The following is a 16934-nucleotide window of genomic DNA, read 5'->3' on the forward strand; positions in this document are numbered from 1 at the left end:
TGTTTTATTGTGAGCGCAAATTTAGTGCTTAGTGGACAGTTGAACTTGTAACTTGTGAACAGGTTATAAAATAATATGTTTAGTGCACTGTTTACTTAAGAAATTGTATCATAATTGATCGTTATCTGTTTATGGTTTGAGATAATTTGATTGGAACAATTTGTAAGTACTTACCTACATACATACATACATAAAATCACGCCTTTTTCCCGGAGGGGTAGGCAGATACTACATCTTTCCACTTGCCGCGATCTCTGCATACTTCTTTCGCTTCATCCACATTCATAACTCTATTGATGTAAGTACTTATATAGCTACATAGTTATAATATTTTTTTCTTGCAATACATAATTGCTTACAATAATTTCTTGGTATTTAAGTAATTAACTTTAAATGTGTCGTAATACGTGCTAAGATTAAAAATACTTTGACAGGTAGGTACTTAGCCTGTAAACTTTAGATTCTTCTTGTAGGCGTTCTTTTAGTTATTCTATCATCAAGCTAAACAAATAAACGTGACCTGTCACTCTTTTCAAGACTGCTGGCTCTGTCTTCCTCGCAAGGGATATTTTTTTACGTGAGCGGAGTCGCTGGTGTATATACCTACTTAAATAGATTTTCTCTACAGGTTTTCTACGAGATGGACTAAATTTAAATACTAAATGATGTACATTTTGTATGTTTTCCTGTTGGTCGGAGCTGTGAGCGGACAGACTAAAGGTAAGTTAATGTTTATTATTCATGCCGGTACAAACATACATACATACATAAAATCACGCCTCTTTCCCGGAGGGGTAGGCAGAGACTACCTCTTTCCACTTGCCACGATCTCTGCATACTTCCAAACATACATATATATAATATTATGTTAATAACAAAATTATTAAACTTACAATACTTTACACGCATCTTCGCACGCGTGATTTTCGCGCCATCTTTATAAAAGCGACGCATTTAACGCCATCTACAAAAAGGAGACGAAATTATCATTACATATAAAAACAACGAATTAATCTACTTGTAAATGCGTTTCCCGGAACCAATATAAAAAAGAATAGGACCACTCCATCTCATTTCCCATTGATGTCGTAAGAGGCGACTGAGGGATAGGCTTATAAACTTGAGATTCTTATTTAAGGCGATGGGGTAGCTTAATTCCATTAATAAGCTTTAAGCTATACAACTGAACAAGCAGAACGAGCAGGTCGATAACCTATGACTATTTGAATCTCAATTCTATCATTAAGCCAAACAGCTGAAAGTGGCCTATCAGTCTCTTCAAGACTGCTGGCTCTGTCTACCCCGCAAGGGATATAGTCGTGATTATATGTACATATGATGTCAAATTATTTCAGAGGGTGATTCCTGCGTAGACCAATACACGAACACAGTCGGAATATGCACTAACGCTGAGAAATGCAGATCCGCTAAAGAGGATTTCCAGTAAGATTTCAAATCAATTAATCAATCAACCAATTCATCAATCAAACAATTAATCTATCAATCAATCAATTAATCAATAAATCAATCAATCAATCAATCGATCGATCAATTTATATTTATTTGTGAAAACAGGTTACAAATGATGTAAAATTTTGTTTTACCTACTCAGTGCATGCCCTTCTGTCCACAAGCGTACTAATGTCTGATTCCATAAACCAATATAAATTTATACATATTATCATTTAGTGCTGTGTGGTTCACGGAACCAATACAAAAAAAAAGAATAGGACCACTCCATCTCTTTCCTAGGGATGTCGTAAAAGGCGACTAAGGGCTTACGCTTACAAACTTGGGATTCTGTTTTAGGCGATGGGTTAGCAACCTGACACTATTTGAATCTCAATTCTATCATTAAACCAAACAGCTGAACATGGCCTATCAGTCTTTCCAAGACTGCTGGCTCTGTCTACCCCGCAGGGGATAATGACGTAATTATATGTATGCATGTCTTTATATAATTGTGTGAAGTACACATCTGTCACCCTTTCCATCATGTCTCCTGTCTCGGGTCAGCTGGAAGGGATTTCTTTTGAAATAAGCAGAACCTATATACTTTTGCTTCATCTGTTTATCATGTTCGATGTTATCTGTGTAAATTGTAAATTAATAAATAAACATACATACATATGGTCACATCTATGTCCCTTGCGGGGTAGACAGAGCCAACAGTCTTGAAAAGACTGAATGGCCACGTTCAGCTATTTGGCTCAATGATAGAATTGAGATTCAAATAGTGACAGGTTGCTAGCCGATCGCCTAAAAAAGAATCCCAAGTTTGTAAGCCTATCCCTTAGTCGCCTTTTACGACATCCATAGGAAAGAGATGGAGTGGTCCTTTTCTTTTTTGTATTGGTGCCGGGAACCACACGGCAATAATAAATAAATGAATATTTGATTTCAGAAAAAACGGCATAAACCCAACATTTTGCAAATACAGCTCATTTGGGGTCACGATAGTTTGTTGTCGAGACACCACCAACATATTGCAAACAGCGCCGCCTGCAAGAGACGAGTAAGTATATACGATACTCGTATCTATATATATATATATATATATATATACATGTATATATGCATTGTATTGGTGCCGTGGGGTTCCCGGCACCAATACAAAAAAGAATAGGACCACTCCATCTCTTTCCCATGGGTGTCGTAAAAGGCAACTAAGGGATAGGCTATGCTTGGGATTCTTTTTTAGGCGATGGGCTAGCAACCTGTCACTATTTGAATCTCAATTCTATCTGAAACCCAAATAGCTGAACGTGGCCTTTCAGTCTTTACAAGACTGTTGGCTCTGTCTACCCCGCAAGGGATATAGACGTGATTATATGTATGTATGTATGTATATATATATATATATACACTAGCTGTGCCCGCGACTTCGTCCGCGTGGAATAGTTATTTTGGGCATCATTGATCATTGAAGCCCTCAAGGAGGAATTACTTTCCCCGTTTTTTTCACATTTTCCATTATTTCTTCGCTACTAATAGTTGCAGCGTGATGTTATATAGCCTAAAGCCTTTCTCGATAAATGGTCTATTCAACGCATTAAGAATTTTTCAATTCGAACCAGTAGTTCCTGAGATTAGCGCGTTCAAACAAACAAACAGACAAACAAACAAACTCTTCAGCTTTATAATATTAGTATAGATAGAGTAAACAATTGTTTTGTTCATTTCAGTGGACCACCAATTTGGGGTAATGCGAACAGCAATGGACCTGATAACAGAAGAGTTAGCGAAAGAAGTGAGTTTAGCTTTCTACATATTTTCATATGTACTTTATTATTTTACTAGCTGTGCCCGCGACTTCGTCCGCGTGGAACAGTAATTTGGGCATCATTGAAGCCCTTATTGATGAATAATTTTCTCCTTTTCTTTTCACATTTTCCATTATTTCTTTGCTCCTTATAGTAGTTGCAGCGTGATGTTATATATAGCCTAAAGCATTCCTCGATAAATGGTCGATGCAAAAATACAACCAGTAGTTCCTGAAATTAGCGCGTTCAAACAAGCAAACAAACAAACTCTTCAGCTTTATACCTAATATTAGTAAAGATTTCATCGATATGTAAAAGAATCGTATTCATATACTTAATCACTTCTATAGACTGACAGGCCACGTTCAGCTGTTAGGCTTAACCTTAAAAAAGCTTAGTTTATTACTTGCTTGCTTGAAAATGATGCAGTGCAGTTTGTTGCCGCTTCTTCTGCACTGACGCCTTGGAAGCGGCAGTAAACTTAGTTTTAAGTAATTTATTCGACGTCAACCAATGTTGTGAAACCAAAAGATACTTATGACAATTATTAAGCGGCATCCTAATACTAATGAATAAAAATGTGCCGTGTGGTTCCCGGCACCAATACAAAAAAAGAATAGGACCACTACATCTCTTTCCCATGGATGTCGTAAAAGGCGACTAAGGGATAGGCAATACAAACTTGGGATTCTTTCTTTAGGCGATGGGCTAGCAACCTGTCACTATTTGGATCTCAATTCTATCATTAAGCCAAATAGCTGAACGTGGCCGATCAGTCCATTTAAGACTGTTAGCTCTGTCTACCCCACAAGGGATATAGATACATACAATGGTCACGCCATTGTATGTATGTATGTATGAATAAAAAAATTTTTTTTTTAATTCTTGCCTCTTTCAGAGTGCGAGCAGTACAGCCGAGGTGTGACAGAGAGAGTTGACTTTATACCATTGCTTCCTAACCCTGAGACTATGTCTATATCATCGGCAAAATGCGACTACGCCGGCGTAGAACTAATCGTCGGTGGAGAGAATGCCAACCAGGGAGAGTTCCCACATATGGTAAGTAGAATTTCTAAATAAATAAATATAAATATAGTTATACGGGACAAATTATACAGATTGAGTTAGCCTCGAAGTAAGTTCGAGACTTGTGTTACGAGATACTATCTCAACGATACCATATTTTATAATAATACTTATATAGATAAACATCCAAGACCCAGGCCAATCAGAAAAAGTTATTTTCTCATCATGCCCTGGCCGGGATTCGAACCCGGGACCTCCGATGTCACAAACAAGCGTACTACCGCTGCGCCACAGAGGCCGTATAGGAGGTGAGAGGTGACGTGTGGTTCCCGGCACCAATAGAAAAAAGAATAGGACCACTCCATCTCTCTCACATGGGTGTCGTAAAAGGGGTGGGCTTATAAACTTGGGATTCTTCTTTTAGGCGATGGGCTAGCGACCCGTCACTATTTGAATCTCAATTCAAAGGCTTAAGGCTATATAACATCACGCTGCAACTATAATAAGCGAAGAAATAATGGAAAATGCGAAAAAAAACGGGGAAAATTATTCATCTTTGAGGGCTTCAATGATGCCTAAAATGGGAACATCTAGTCTAATATAAATGATTAAGTATAAATTAATTATGAAATTTGTCCTTAAAGACTTCAACGATGCCCAAAATAACTCTTCCACGGGGACGAAGTCGCGGGCACACCTAGTTCAGTTATAAATTTTTCTTTTCTTTTCAATTCAAGGCGGCCATAGGATTCACGAACTTCGAGAACGGCTACTCCTTCAGCTGTGGTGGCAGTCTCATCAGCCCCAAGTTCGTGCTGACTGCGGGCCACTGCACCAGGGACCCCAACGCCAGAGACCCGGAGCCGGTCATCGTGAGACTCGGAGACCAGAACATAGACCCGACTGTCAGCGACGGCGCCAACCCTGTTGAAGTATGACAATGACAATTTGTTTTTTTTTTAACTTTATGCACGACGGCGCCAACCCTGTTGAAGTATGACAATATTTTTTTTAAACTTTATGCACGACGGCGCCAACCCTGTTGAAGTATGTCAATTTTTTTTTTAAACTTTATGCACGACGGCGCCAACCCTGTTGAAGTATGACATTTTTTTTTTAACTTTATGCACGACGGCGCTAACCCTGTTGAAGTATGACAATTTTATTTTTTAATTTTTTTTTTAACTTTATACACATAAAATGTACAACGGGTGGAGTTAATGCCACAAGGCATTCTCTGCCTTAGGACCTTTGGACCGAACTGAGATGGATGTATACGGGTAGTGCGATAACTGTAAAATAAAAAATTGTATAAATATAAATAATAATAGGTTACTTAATACACTCGCATATAATATATTATATGCAAGTGTATTAGGTAATTATATAATACGTACATACATATCGTCACGTCTATATCCCTTACGGGGTTGACAGAGCCAACAGTCTTGAAAAGACTGAAAGGCCACGTTCAGCTGAATTGAGATTCAAACAGTGACAGGTTGCTAGCCCATCGCCTAAAGGAAGAATCCCAAGTTTATAAACCAATCCCTTAATCGCCTTTTAAGACATCCGTGGGGAAGAGATGGAGTGGTCCTTATCCTTTTTTTCTAATGGCGCCGGGAACCACAAGGCACTGCCGGGAACCACACGGCACTTATTCAATTCTTACCTTCCAGGTCGCGATTCGTAAAATCCACAAACACCCTCAATACAAACCTCCTTCGAGATACAACGACATTGCCCTTCTAGAGTTGGCCACAGACGTAGAGTTTGAATCGGCCATACGTCCCGCTTGTCTATGGACCCAACGAGGCTTCGGCGGCCATAAGAAGGCTGTGGCTACCGGCTGGGGGGTAACTGACACAGGTATGATGTAAAGTAAAAAAGTAAAAGTAAAAGTAAAAAGAATTTTTTCAAAGAACACTATAACAAAAAGACAAAAAAGGAAACAAAAATATGTACAAAAACAAACATGTAGTATAAGTTCATTTTTCTGCCGTATCGACGGTGTTTTTTAAACAAAACTCTTTTCAAATATAAATAAAGATAAGTCTTTTCGGGACTGTTGGCTCTGTCTACCCCGTATGGGATATAGACGTGACTATATGTATGTATGTATAAAGAAAAGATAGGCACAATTAGAAAAAAGAATAGGACCACTCCATCTCTTTACCATGGATGTCGTAAAAGGCGACTATGGGATAGGCTAATAAACTTGGGATTCTTCTTTTAGGCGTCACCATTTGAAGCTCAATTCTATCAATAAGCCAAACAGCTGAACCTGGCCTATCAGTCTTTACAAGACTGTTGGCTCTGTCTGCCCCGCGTGGGATAAAGACGTGTCTATATGTATGTATGTACCAGTATCCAAAACTCACAGGCTTCCATGAAGGGTGAAATTTAGTTCAGTCAATGTCAGATTATGTACATACATACATACATAAAATCACGCCTGTTTCCCGGAGGGGTAGGCAGAGACTACCTTTTTGCACTTGCCACGATCTCTGCATACTTCCTTCGCTTCATCCGCATTCATAACACTCTTTATGTAAGCTCGGCGGTAATAATAAGATTATGGTGCACAGATTATGTAAGAAAGAAAGAAAGAAAAATCTTTATTTGGCGCAAGATGTAACATAACATTTTCATTCTTAAACATAGAAATAAAAATAAAAAAAAATACATGATGCGACCAAAAGGGTTTCCACTCAGCATATGCATGTGTATGATGAAGTTACACAATGCGCTGATTTTCAGTGGAACCTAGTACGGAGGCTATTGTACAGATATTATTAACTTCCTCATTCGAGTCAGAAATAAGTAGACCACGTGCGACTTAAAATTATAACTGACACGGCTCGGAGAGGCTTGAACGGTATTATTTACGCATCTAACACATTATTGTGCCGTGTGGTTCCCGGCACCAATACAAAAAAGAATAGGACCACTCCAATCTCTCTCCCATGGATGTCGTTAAAGGCGACTAAGGGATAGGCTTAAAAACTTGGGTTTCTTTTTTTAAGCGATGGGCTAGCAACCTGTCACTATTTGAATCTCAATTTTATCATTAAACCAAATAGCTTAACGTGGCCATTCAGTTCTTTCAAGACTGTTGGCTCTGTCTACCCCGCAAGGGATATAGACGTGACCATATGTATGTATTATGTATTACATACATATGGTCACGTCTATATCCCTTGCGGGAACCTTGTGTTAGCATACATACTATGCATATTACATACACATACATTACAGTCACCAGGCAGACCTCCAAGGAGCTGCAGAAGGTCTCCCTGACCCTGATGGAGAACAGCGTGTGTGCCCCTCTCCTGGGCGACATCAGGAATTGGGATGGCTTCAGGGACTCCCAGATGTGTGCTGGAGAACTTAGAGGCGGGAGGGATACGTGTCAGGTAAGAATTCCTATCAACTATAATTCCTAGAGCCGCGCTGACTTTCACATGGATGTCGTAAAAGGCGACTAAGGGAGGCTTATAAACTTGGGATTCTTCTTATAAGCAATGTGATAGCAACCTGTCACTATTTGAACCTTAATTCTATCATCAAACCAAACAACTGAACGTGGCATTTCAGTCTTTTGAAGACTGTCGCCTCTGTCTGCCACGCAAGGGATATAGACGCGAATATATGTTATGTAATGTCTTGTCTAATAAAATAAAACAAATGATTAATGAATAAATGATTAATAGATATTATAAAAGACGCAGACTATGATAGTATAAACAAATATACTTTTTATCATATACCCTGCAAATAAATTTGTCTAAAAATGTCTATGGTAACCATACAGAAAGAGATACTGGCAATAAACTCCTAGAAACTAAAAAACCAAATGTTTATCTAATTTGCAGTGTGGTTCCCGAAACCAATACAAAAAAGAATAGGACCACCATGAATGTCGTAAAAGGCGACTAAGGGATAGGCTTACAAACTTGGAATTCTTTTTTAAATAGTGACAGGTTGCGAGCCCATCTAGCAACCTGTCACTATTTGAATCTCAATTATATCATTAAGTCAAATAGCTGAACGTGGCCATTCAGTCTTTTCAAGACTATTGGAACTGTCTACCCCGCAAGGGATTTAGACGTGACAATATATATGTACGTTTATCTAATTTCAGGGCGACTCCGGCTCACCCCTACAAATCGCCTCGAAAGACAACCAGTGCATTTTCTACGTGGTAGGAGTGACGTCGTTTGGAAAGCGATGCGCGCAGAGCGGCCAACCGGCTATATACAGCAGAGTTTCCAGCTTCCTCGACTGGATTGAGAGCGTCGTCTGGCCTGGGGAATAGTCTGCGGGCAACATTCTTTACGTATTCAAAATTCAAATTTTTTTATTCATTATTCATAGCAACCGTTGTCATGGCTTGTTAGTTAGGAAAAAAAATGTCAGAGATATTATTTTTTTATTCTCAAACTAGCTGTAGGTACCCGCGACTTCGTCCGCGTGGAATAGTTGTTTTGGGCATCATTGAAGCCCTCAAGGATGAATAATATTCCCCGTTTTTTTTTCACTTTTTCCATTATTTCTTTGCTCCTAATAGTTGCATAGATGAATATTAGTAAGTACAGATGAATATTGACGGCCTCTGTGGCGCAACGGTAGTACGCTTGTCTGTGACACCGGAGGTCCCGGGTTCGAATTCGAATGATGAGAAAAAGAACTTTTTCTGATTGGCTTGGGTCTTGGATGTTTATCTATATAAGAATTCATTATAAAATATAGTATCGTTGAGTTAGTATCTCGTAACACAAGTCTCGAACTTACTTCGAGGCTAACTCAATCTGTGTAATATGTCAAAAAAAAAAATATATTGAGCAAAGGCGGACTTATCGCTAAGCAATCTCTTCCAGCCAACCTTTGGAATAAAAATATGTGTCATGTGTATTCGTTTACGATTTAAGAGATCTATATTCCACACGGACGAAGTCGGGGTAATGTATGTTTCTACTACATATTAGGTATGTATTTTTATGGGAAATAAAGATAATTCGTATTTCATTGTGTTGTATACTTTTGACTGATAGGTAGACATTAAAAAAATATAATTGAAAGCAAAATTTTGTTTCTATTTTTAGTCTTTTTTACTCTATGTACGATCACACTTAGCACGACATTTAAAGTTTATTTCATCAACATCGGACCATTAAAAAAAGTTATTGCATGGGCTCAAGTCATGAGTTTGACATAATATATATATGTGGCGACATCTCTACGCCACAAGTCACAACAACCAGCGAATAGTCTAAATCGCGCAAGCAAAAATTTCACGGTTACTTTCAATGTTATGTAACATTATTAACTTTGCTAATGTGTACAGTATTGTTATATGATTCAAATTGAAATTCAAAATTTTTATTCATTATTATAGGATACTTCATATCAATTAATAATTGTCAAATCTTTTGGTTTCACAACATTGGTTGACGTCAAAAAAATTACTTGAAACTAAGTTTACTGCCGCTTCCAAGGCGTCAGTGCAGTTTCAAAGTTGTGAAACAATGTCGTATAGTCAAAAATAAGAACAACATTGTCACATAATCTTTACGCACATTTGAGACAATTTTTTGATGAACGCTATTGATAATCAAAACGCCTACACAAGATTTAAGATAGATTATTAACTGTAATGCAAGTCTCTGTAGTAATGTAGAAATAAAGACATAATCAATATAAAATATATTTATTTCATTTACATCACAGATTTTTTATAACAACGAAAATAAATAAAAACAATAATGATTTATTACATTTATACGATCAATGTTTTTCTGTACATACATCCATTATTTAGCTTACACAATGTTATTATAATTAATAATTGTATGTCTATAAATATCTGGTTTCAAATAGACATTCACCACTGTTAATATATTAGGCAAAATGGCGACCAAAAAAATATATAAACTTTTACTAAACGGAGGCGTATGACCAAACGGATATACCCATAAGCCTCTCCGATTTGCATCGCGTATATGATGGCTTGTATATGCTAATATTATCATCCAAGTTAACATATATATGTTGATTTTTTTGTATATGTAGCTGTATGTTAGGAGTATTGACGTGATGATTAGCCAGAAGGTTGTACAATGGAAGATACCTCTATATTTGTTGTTTGTCAGATCCTGGAATTATAATTGTGTTGTTAGATATTTATTTGTAATAGCTGTGCCTGTGACTATGGAATAGTTATTTTGGGCATTATTGAAGCCCTCAAGGATGAATAATTTTCCCCGTTTTTTTCACATCTTCCATTGTTTCTTCGCTCCTTATAGTTGCAGCATGATGTTATATGGCCTAGTCTTCCTCGATAAATGGTATATTAAACACAAAAAAAAATTTTCAATTCAGACCAGTAGTTCATGAGATTAGCGCATTCAAACTTATTTATAATATTAGTATAGATAATATCATTGGTAAGTTATTGAATGCTAACTGATGCCATTACAGTGAGGAAAATTGTGAGGAAACCTGCACATTCAGACAACTGGATGTGTAACCATGGATCCAATATGGGTTAAGGTTGCGAGGTCAGATGGGAGTTGCTTTGTATAAAAACCTGACTCACCCTATGTAAAAAGGTTGCTAGCCCATCACCTACAAGGGGAATCCCAAGTTTATAAACCTATACCTTAGTCGCCTTTCACAGCATACATGAGAAAGAGAAGTGGTATTATTCTTCTATTGGTGTCGGGAACCACATGGCACACATCACATTTCTTTTATGGGGTAGGCAGAGCGAATATTCATAGTCAATGGAAAATACTCAGAAATAGTATCAGGCTATTGGCCTAATACCTACAGGAAGAATGTCCGATTGAAAAATTTGTGTGAGAAGAAAGTTGTTGAAGACATATTAAGATAATTTGCTAGACAAAGCTATGGATGTGTGTTATTATCATTATAAAACTATTTGCTGTCAAAATTTCGGGTTACAAAATACAATATATGTAATTCCAGATTATATTTTACCCGTGAGCTGTATTTCATGAAAATCCATTTAGTAGTTATTGCGCGAAAGAGTAACGAACACATTCTTACAAATTTTTGCATTTATAATATTTGTAGGCTGTTTACCTTCCAATAAATAGATTTGGCAACAAAAACATGGTCCACATCTATGAACGAGGATAACAGGGTGCAGAAGCCAATGTGAAATATGCAGGCGGTGTTATTGAAACTTATTTCTTGACTTAAAAACAAAATTGACGATAGACATCCTAAACTGGCATGAACTGCGCTATCTGTTAACGCGCGAAACACTTGCGAGTCTGAAAATCTAGATTTAAATACTAAATAATCTCCTAGATACGCCGCCATACAAATATTTAGTGTTAAAAATGCTTTCAGTAACTTCATTTTATTTCCATCGGGTGATAAGGTTAAGTTATCTTTTGAACTAATTTACATCGTTGTAGGTTCTGCTATGGCTATGGCTGTAAATTTCTTTTGATAGGCATGATTTGGTGATTTAGATATAGCTATGTAAATTAACAACGTTTAATTTGTGATGTTTATGTTTTTTTTTTTCACAAAGCCAAATTTTTCGTAAACAAATAAAACAATTGACTTTGACAATATTGACAGTGACAACTGAGGGGAAACACCTGACGTGACGTTTATTTTTAAACGGTTTTATTTTTCTTCATGAATTTGCTCATAAAATAACCTTTTATAGGACCTTCGAAAAATATGTATTATGTATTACCTATATATATGTAAGGATTAATTATACAAAATTTGTCACTAAGTGTCTCTCTTACGCTTCATGCAAGTTGCCTCCAACAAAGCGAGGTGGAAATCATTGGGGGAGATCTGTGTTCAGCAGCGGACGTTCTACGGCTATTATAATGAAGATTATATTTATCTCAATGGCCTTATGATTTCCGTGCTGTGAGGTTCCCGGCACCAATACAAAAAAGAATAGGACCACTCCATCTCTTTCCCATGTCGTAAAAGGCGACTAAGGGATAGCCTTACAAACTTGGGATTATTTTTAGGCAATGGGCTAGCAACCTGTCATTATTGAATCTCAATTCTATCATTAAGCCAAATAGCTGAACGTGGCCATTCAGTCTTTTCAAGACTGTTGGGTCTATCTGCCCCGCAAGGGATATAGACGTTACCATATGTATGTATGTGTCAATGGCCTTAGAGGTTAAAGCCTTTTCAAGAATTGACTCTGTATGATGTTACTATGTACTTATTTCTGTATAAAAAAGGCACCTGCCTTTTGCCAGGTATGTATCACTAAAAAACAGCTGTTCGTGGCCTTTCAGTCCTTCAAGACTGCTGGCTCTGTCTAACCCGCAAGGAATTTGGACGTGATTATAATGATTGAATGAATGTATCACTGAAATGCAATAAAATATAATACAATACCTACAAGAAATAAATACCTACATGAGAATGATTGAGGAAAAAATAACTTAGTCATGTTTATAAAACTGCATAATATGTCATCAATAAATACATACTTATATGATGAAATGAAATATATAGATGAGTTTACCAATGCTATCTTGTATGTGATAAGGCTTATCAGTCATACATCCATCGGTGTAAAATTTTGGAGCACATAACTACAGGCTAAAAATACTTAAGTATTTTTGCACATGCATATAATCACGTCTATATCGCTTGCGGGGTAGACACAGACAACAGCCATGAAAAGATTCAAGGCCACGTATAGCTTAAAGCTCATTCATGGAATTAAGCTAGCTCATCGCCTACAAGAAGAATCCCAAATTTACTAGCCTTTCCCTTAGTTGGCTTTTACGACATCTATGGGAAAGATATGCAGCGGTCCTACACTGATATGCCGGGAACCACACGTCACGGCAAATCGTCATTCGTATTCCCCCTCATATATTTAACTAGCTGTGCTCGCGACTTCGTCCGCGTGGAATAGTTATTGTGGGCATCATTGAAGCCCTCAAGGATGAATAATTTTACCCGTTTTTTCACATTTTCCATTATTTCTTTGCTTCTTATAGTTGCAGCCTGATGTTATATAGCCTAAAGCCTTCCTCGATAAATGGTCTATTCAACGCAAAAAGAATTTTTTAATTCGAACCAGTAGTTCCTGAGATTAGCGCGTTCAAACAAACAAGCTCTTCAGCTTTATAATTTAAAAAAAAAAAAAAAAAAAAATATATATAGAATATAGATTATGAAATTACTACCCTCAATTTATTTACATAATCATGTTTTGTTTTACAATATTGTACCTACTACATACAAATTAGTATTGTAATGTGTGACAGTTGTTAAAATTATTTTGTATTTCTCAATAAAATAAGAAATAAATTATATATAAGTGCACAAACAAGACAAATAAGTGCTTTTTTTAATTTTGTGAAAACTGATTTCTTTAAAACTATAAGGTTGACTATAAGCATCGCATTTAATTAAAAACATCAAATGCTATACAATTAATTAGAGAGAATAATAAACGTAGCTATATTTTAAATAGGTGTAGATCTAAGTTTACCATTCGGCCGGTTTAAAAATGAGCATTTTACCATTTCGTTACAGGTATAAAAAGGAAAATATAAAAAAAAAACAAAATTGACTTCAAAAGACACTCTAATAATAATTTAAAATTAAATTAAAAATATGTCGTACCTGGGCGATAAGAGTGCTAGGTACCTATATAAGCTACTTAAATCAGTTTCTGGAGCCGGTGAATTTGGGTAATGTTTTTTTGAAGTGTCCCTTAAAAATTAATGACATTTATGACCTTAATCAAATTTATATTTTACCAGAAGGACACTTCTTTTGAATGCAAAAAGAATTTTACAACATAACTACATACATACGTCACGTCACAATCACGTCTATATCCCTTGTGGGGTAGACAGAGCCAACAGTCTTGAAAAGACTGATAGGTCACGTTCAGCTGAATCAAAAATAAATTAATAAAAATTTAACAAATCGGTTTATAAATATCAGTATTTTATGTATGTATCATACAAAAAATACTGTCGTATTGTATTTTATAGTCAATCTGTCATCTTTACAATGATTTTAATCCCGGTCGCATCCTTCCTGAACGAGAGTCCAATAGTCTACCTAGCCTTAGCCTATTATATCATAATCCTGTTCCTACATGAGTCAAGTTCAGCTATCAAGTTGCGGAGTTCTTGATAGCTGAACTTGACTCATCCTCTCACACATCACTCACCTCTCTTAAATATCCTTTTCCAACTTGTTTAGCCTACAAAAAGTTTGTTTGTTTGTGTGTAAACTCTTTATAGCACATAAAAATAAGTATAACAAATTACAAAACAGTTATTGGGTTTAGAAGAATATGTACAATGGCGGACTTATCCCCAATGGGATTTCTTCCAGTCAACCAAAATATAAAGGAAAATCCATAATTAAAAGTAGTTCATCATTTATTTATTATTTTTTTAACGCCAAAAATAGAACGGTAGTAGTACAATTCTTAAAGTATTTGGCAAGGAATATCGTGAATCGTGCGTTCATCCGACATGACTATTTCATATTCAAAGCTTTTGATGATGTGTCGTTAAAAATCGTTTAAAGTCTTTCAAAACAAATCAACACAACACAAATCACCTGAGTACGAAAAATACCTACCTGGAACGTCGAACTTTATTTAGACATTTAGTTTTTTTTTAACTTCTAATTTATTTTTAATAATTCTTTTTTTTCGTATATACATTTTAAAATAAGAAAATCAAAATTTAAACTACTTATTAAAAAAAAAGAAGATTACAAACTTCAAATTGTACAGTCCCTGCATAGCAACAATTTTCGGGAGTGCGTGACTTCTAATAATATCTTAACAAGATACAAAGTCACAACATCACAAAAGTTGCAACCATGCAACTGAGGAAAAAAACTATAATAAAGACTAGCTGTGGCCGCGACTTCGTCCGCGTGGAATAGTTTATTGTGGGCATCATTGAAGCCCTCAAGGATGAATAAATTTCCCCGTTTTTTTTTCACATATTCCATTATTTCTTTGCTCCTAATAGTTACAACGATGTTATATAGCCTAAAGCCTTGCCCGATAAATGGTCTATTCAACGCAAAAAGAATATTTCAACTCGAACCAGTAGTTCCTGACAAAAAAACAAACATACTCTTCAGCTTTATATTAATGTGTTTAATTTGACGGAATCGCGACTCGGAAAACGTTACTAGTGAAAAAAACCTTATAATGAACTATGCCACACGGCCGCACCAATCGCCTTATCTTTTCATAGTAATCTTGATAAGAGTATGATAAACTGTTGAAGTAAGTCACTAGCGTTGCAGACAGTGTCGTGGGTTTTACATAATCTGTGTTTAAAAAAAAATAAAAAAAATAATAATAATAAAATGCCCGAAATAGTTCACGTACAAGCTGGACAGTGTGGAAATCAGATAGGATCTAAGGTAAATAAATAAATAAATATATACGGGACAAATTACACGGATTGAGTTAGCCTCGAAGTAAGTTCGAGACTTGTGTTACGAGATACTAACTCAACGATACTATATTTTATAATAAATACTTAGATAGATAAACATCCAAAACACAGACCAATCAGAGAAAGTTCTTCTCATCATGCCCTGACCGGGATTCGAACCCGGGACCTCCGGTGTCACAGACAAGCGTATTACCGCTCCGCCACAGAGGCCGTCTAAGTAAGTTTGAATACTCTTTTTTCTGTAAACTATAAGTTTAGATATACACAATTATACCTGCAGTGCAGTGCCGTGTGGTTCCCGGCACCAATACAAAACAAGAATAGGACCACTCCATCTCTTTCCCGTGGATGTCGTAAAAGGCGACTAAGGGATAGGCTTACAAACTTGGGATTCTTTTCTAGGCGATGGGCTAGCAACCTGTCACTATTTTAACCTCAATTCTATCATTAAGCCAAATAGCTGAACGTGGTCATTCAGTTTTTTCAAGACTGTTGGCTCTGTCTACCCCGCAGTGGATATAGACGTGACCATATGTATGTATGTATAATTATACCTAAAGATCCAGCCACGTACAGCGAAAACTTTCATTCGTTCTCCCGGTATTCCCGTAGGAATTCCAGAATATTATCTTTTAGATACATACATATAATTACGTCTATATCACAGCGGGATAGACAGAGCCAACAGTCTTAATAAGACTGTTAGGCCACTTTAAGCTGTTTGGCGTAATGATAGAATTGAGATTCATATAGTGATAGGTTGCTAGCCCGTCGCCAAAAGAAGAATTCCAAGTTTATAAGCCTATCCCTTAGTCGCGTTTTACGACATTCAGTTTTCTACATAGTAATTACGGCTGCAGATACATCACACATCTGTTGCATCATAAAGTCAAAGACGTGCCTAACACTTATGGAATTAAAAAAAATCATTACTCATCACGCCTTTACCGGGATTCGAATCCGGAACCTACAGTCCCACGGACAAGCGAAACACCGCTGAGCCACAACGAACTTTTCTGATCGGCCTGGGTCTTGGATGTTTATCTTTATAAGTAATTTTTTTATTGCTATTTTATCTATGTTCCATTATAGTTACTATTGTTAAATGTGAGATAAAAAATAGTAAAATATTGAATTTCTTAATAGTTATTTGACATTGAGATATACATAT

At 36.4% G+C, this 16934-nt stretch overlaps 3 protein-coding genes across 4 annotated transcripts in view; 2 read left to right on the forward strand and 1 right to left on the reverse strand.

Moving 5' to 3' along the window:
* Positions 1-16934, forward strand: part of LOC106139482 (venom protease) — a 20997-nt gene continuing 4063 nt past the window's right edge. Inside the window, exons 1-10 of one of the 2 annotated variants that reach the window (XR_009657461.1) lie at positions 1-162; positions 629-720; positions 1356-1443; positions 2405-2515; positions 3186-3250; positions 4162-4322; positions 5027-5221; positions 5969-6158; positions 7548-7705; positions 8434-8944. Coding sequence is in view for 1 of the 2 variants with exons in the window: in XM_060952402.1 (XP_060808385.1) it covers positions 663-720; positions 1356-1443; positions 2405-2515; positions 3186-3250; positions 4162-4322; positions 5027-5221; positions 5969-6158; positions 7548-7705; positions 8434-8607 (1200 nt within the window). In the remaining variant the exon portion in view is untranslated. Of the gene's footprint in view, positions 163-628; positions 721-1355; positions 1444-2404; positions 2516-3185; positions 3251-4161; positions 4323-5026; positions 5222-5968; positions 6159-7547; positions 7706-8433; positions 9972-16934 lie in introns of those variants that run through there. The other variant, XM_060952402.1, reaches the window with a different exon arrangement.
* LOC106139488 (transmembrane protein 267) lies at positions 9984-11880 on the reverse strand. Its single transcript, XM_013340944.2, has 2 exons — positions 11397-11880; positions 9984-10444 (listed from the first exon to the last, which is right to left on the reverse strand). The coding sequence occupies exons 1-2, from the start codon at positions 11676-11678 to the stop codon at positions 10112-10114; spliced, it is 615 nt and encodes a 204-aa protein (XP_013196398.2). The 5' UTR covers positions 11679-11880; the 3' UTR covers positions 9984-10111.
* Positions 15569-16934, forward strand: part of LOC106139489 (tubulin beta chain-like) — a 12145-nt gene continuing 10779 nt past the window's right edge. The window contains exon 1 of the mRNA XM_060952400.1: positions 15569-15728. Within this exon, the coding sequence (XP_060808383.1) occupies positions 15672-15728 (57 nt within the window). The 5' untranslated portion in view covers positions 15569-15671. The remainder of the gene's footprint in view (positions 15729-16934) is intronic.

This window comes from Amyelois transitella, chromosome 28 (assembly GCF_032362555.1).
Source record: "Amyelois transitella isolate CPQ chromosome 28, ilAmyTran1.1, whole genome shotgun sequence".
NCBI lineage: Eukaryota > Metazoa > Arthropoda > Insecta > Lepidoptera > Pyralidae > Amyelois > Amyelois transitella.

Coding starts and splice junctions, on each gene's coding strand:
- LOC106139488 (XM_013340944.2), bottom strand. CDS start 11,678: ATGAAGTTACTGAAAGCATTTTTAACACTAAATATTTGTATGGCGGCG. Junction 10,445..11,396: donor CCAAATCTATTTATTGGAAG/GTAAACAGCCTA, acceptor TTATAATTCCAG/GATCTGACAAACAACAAATA.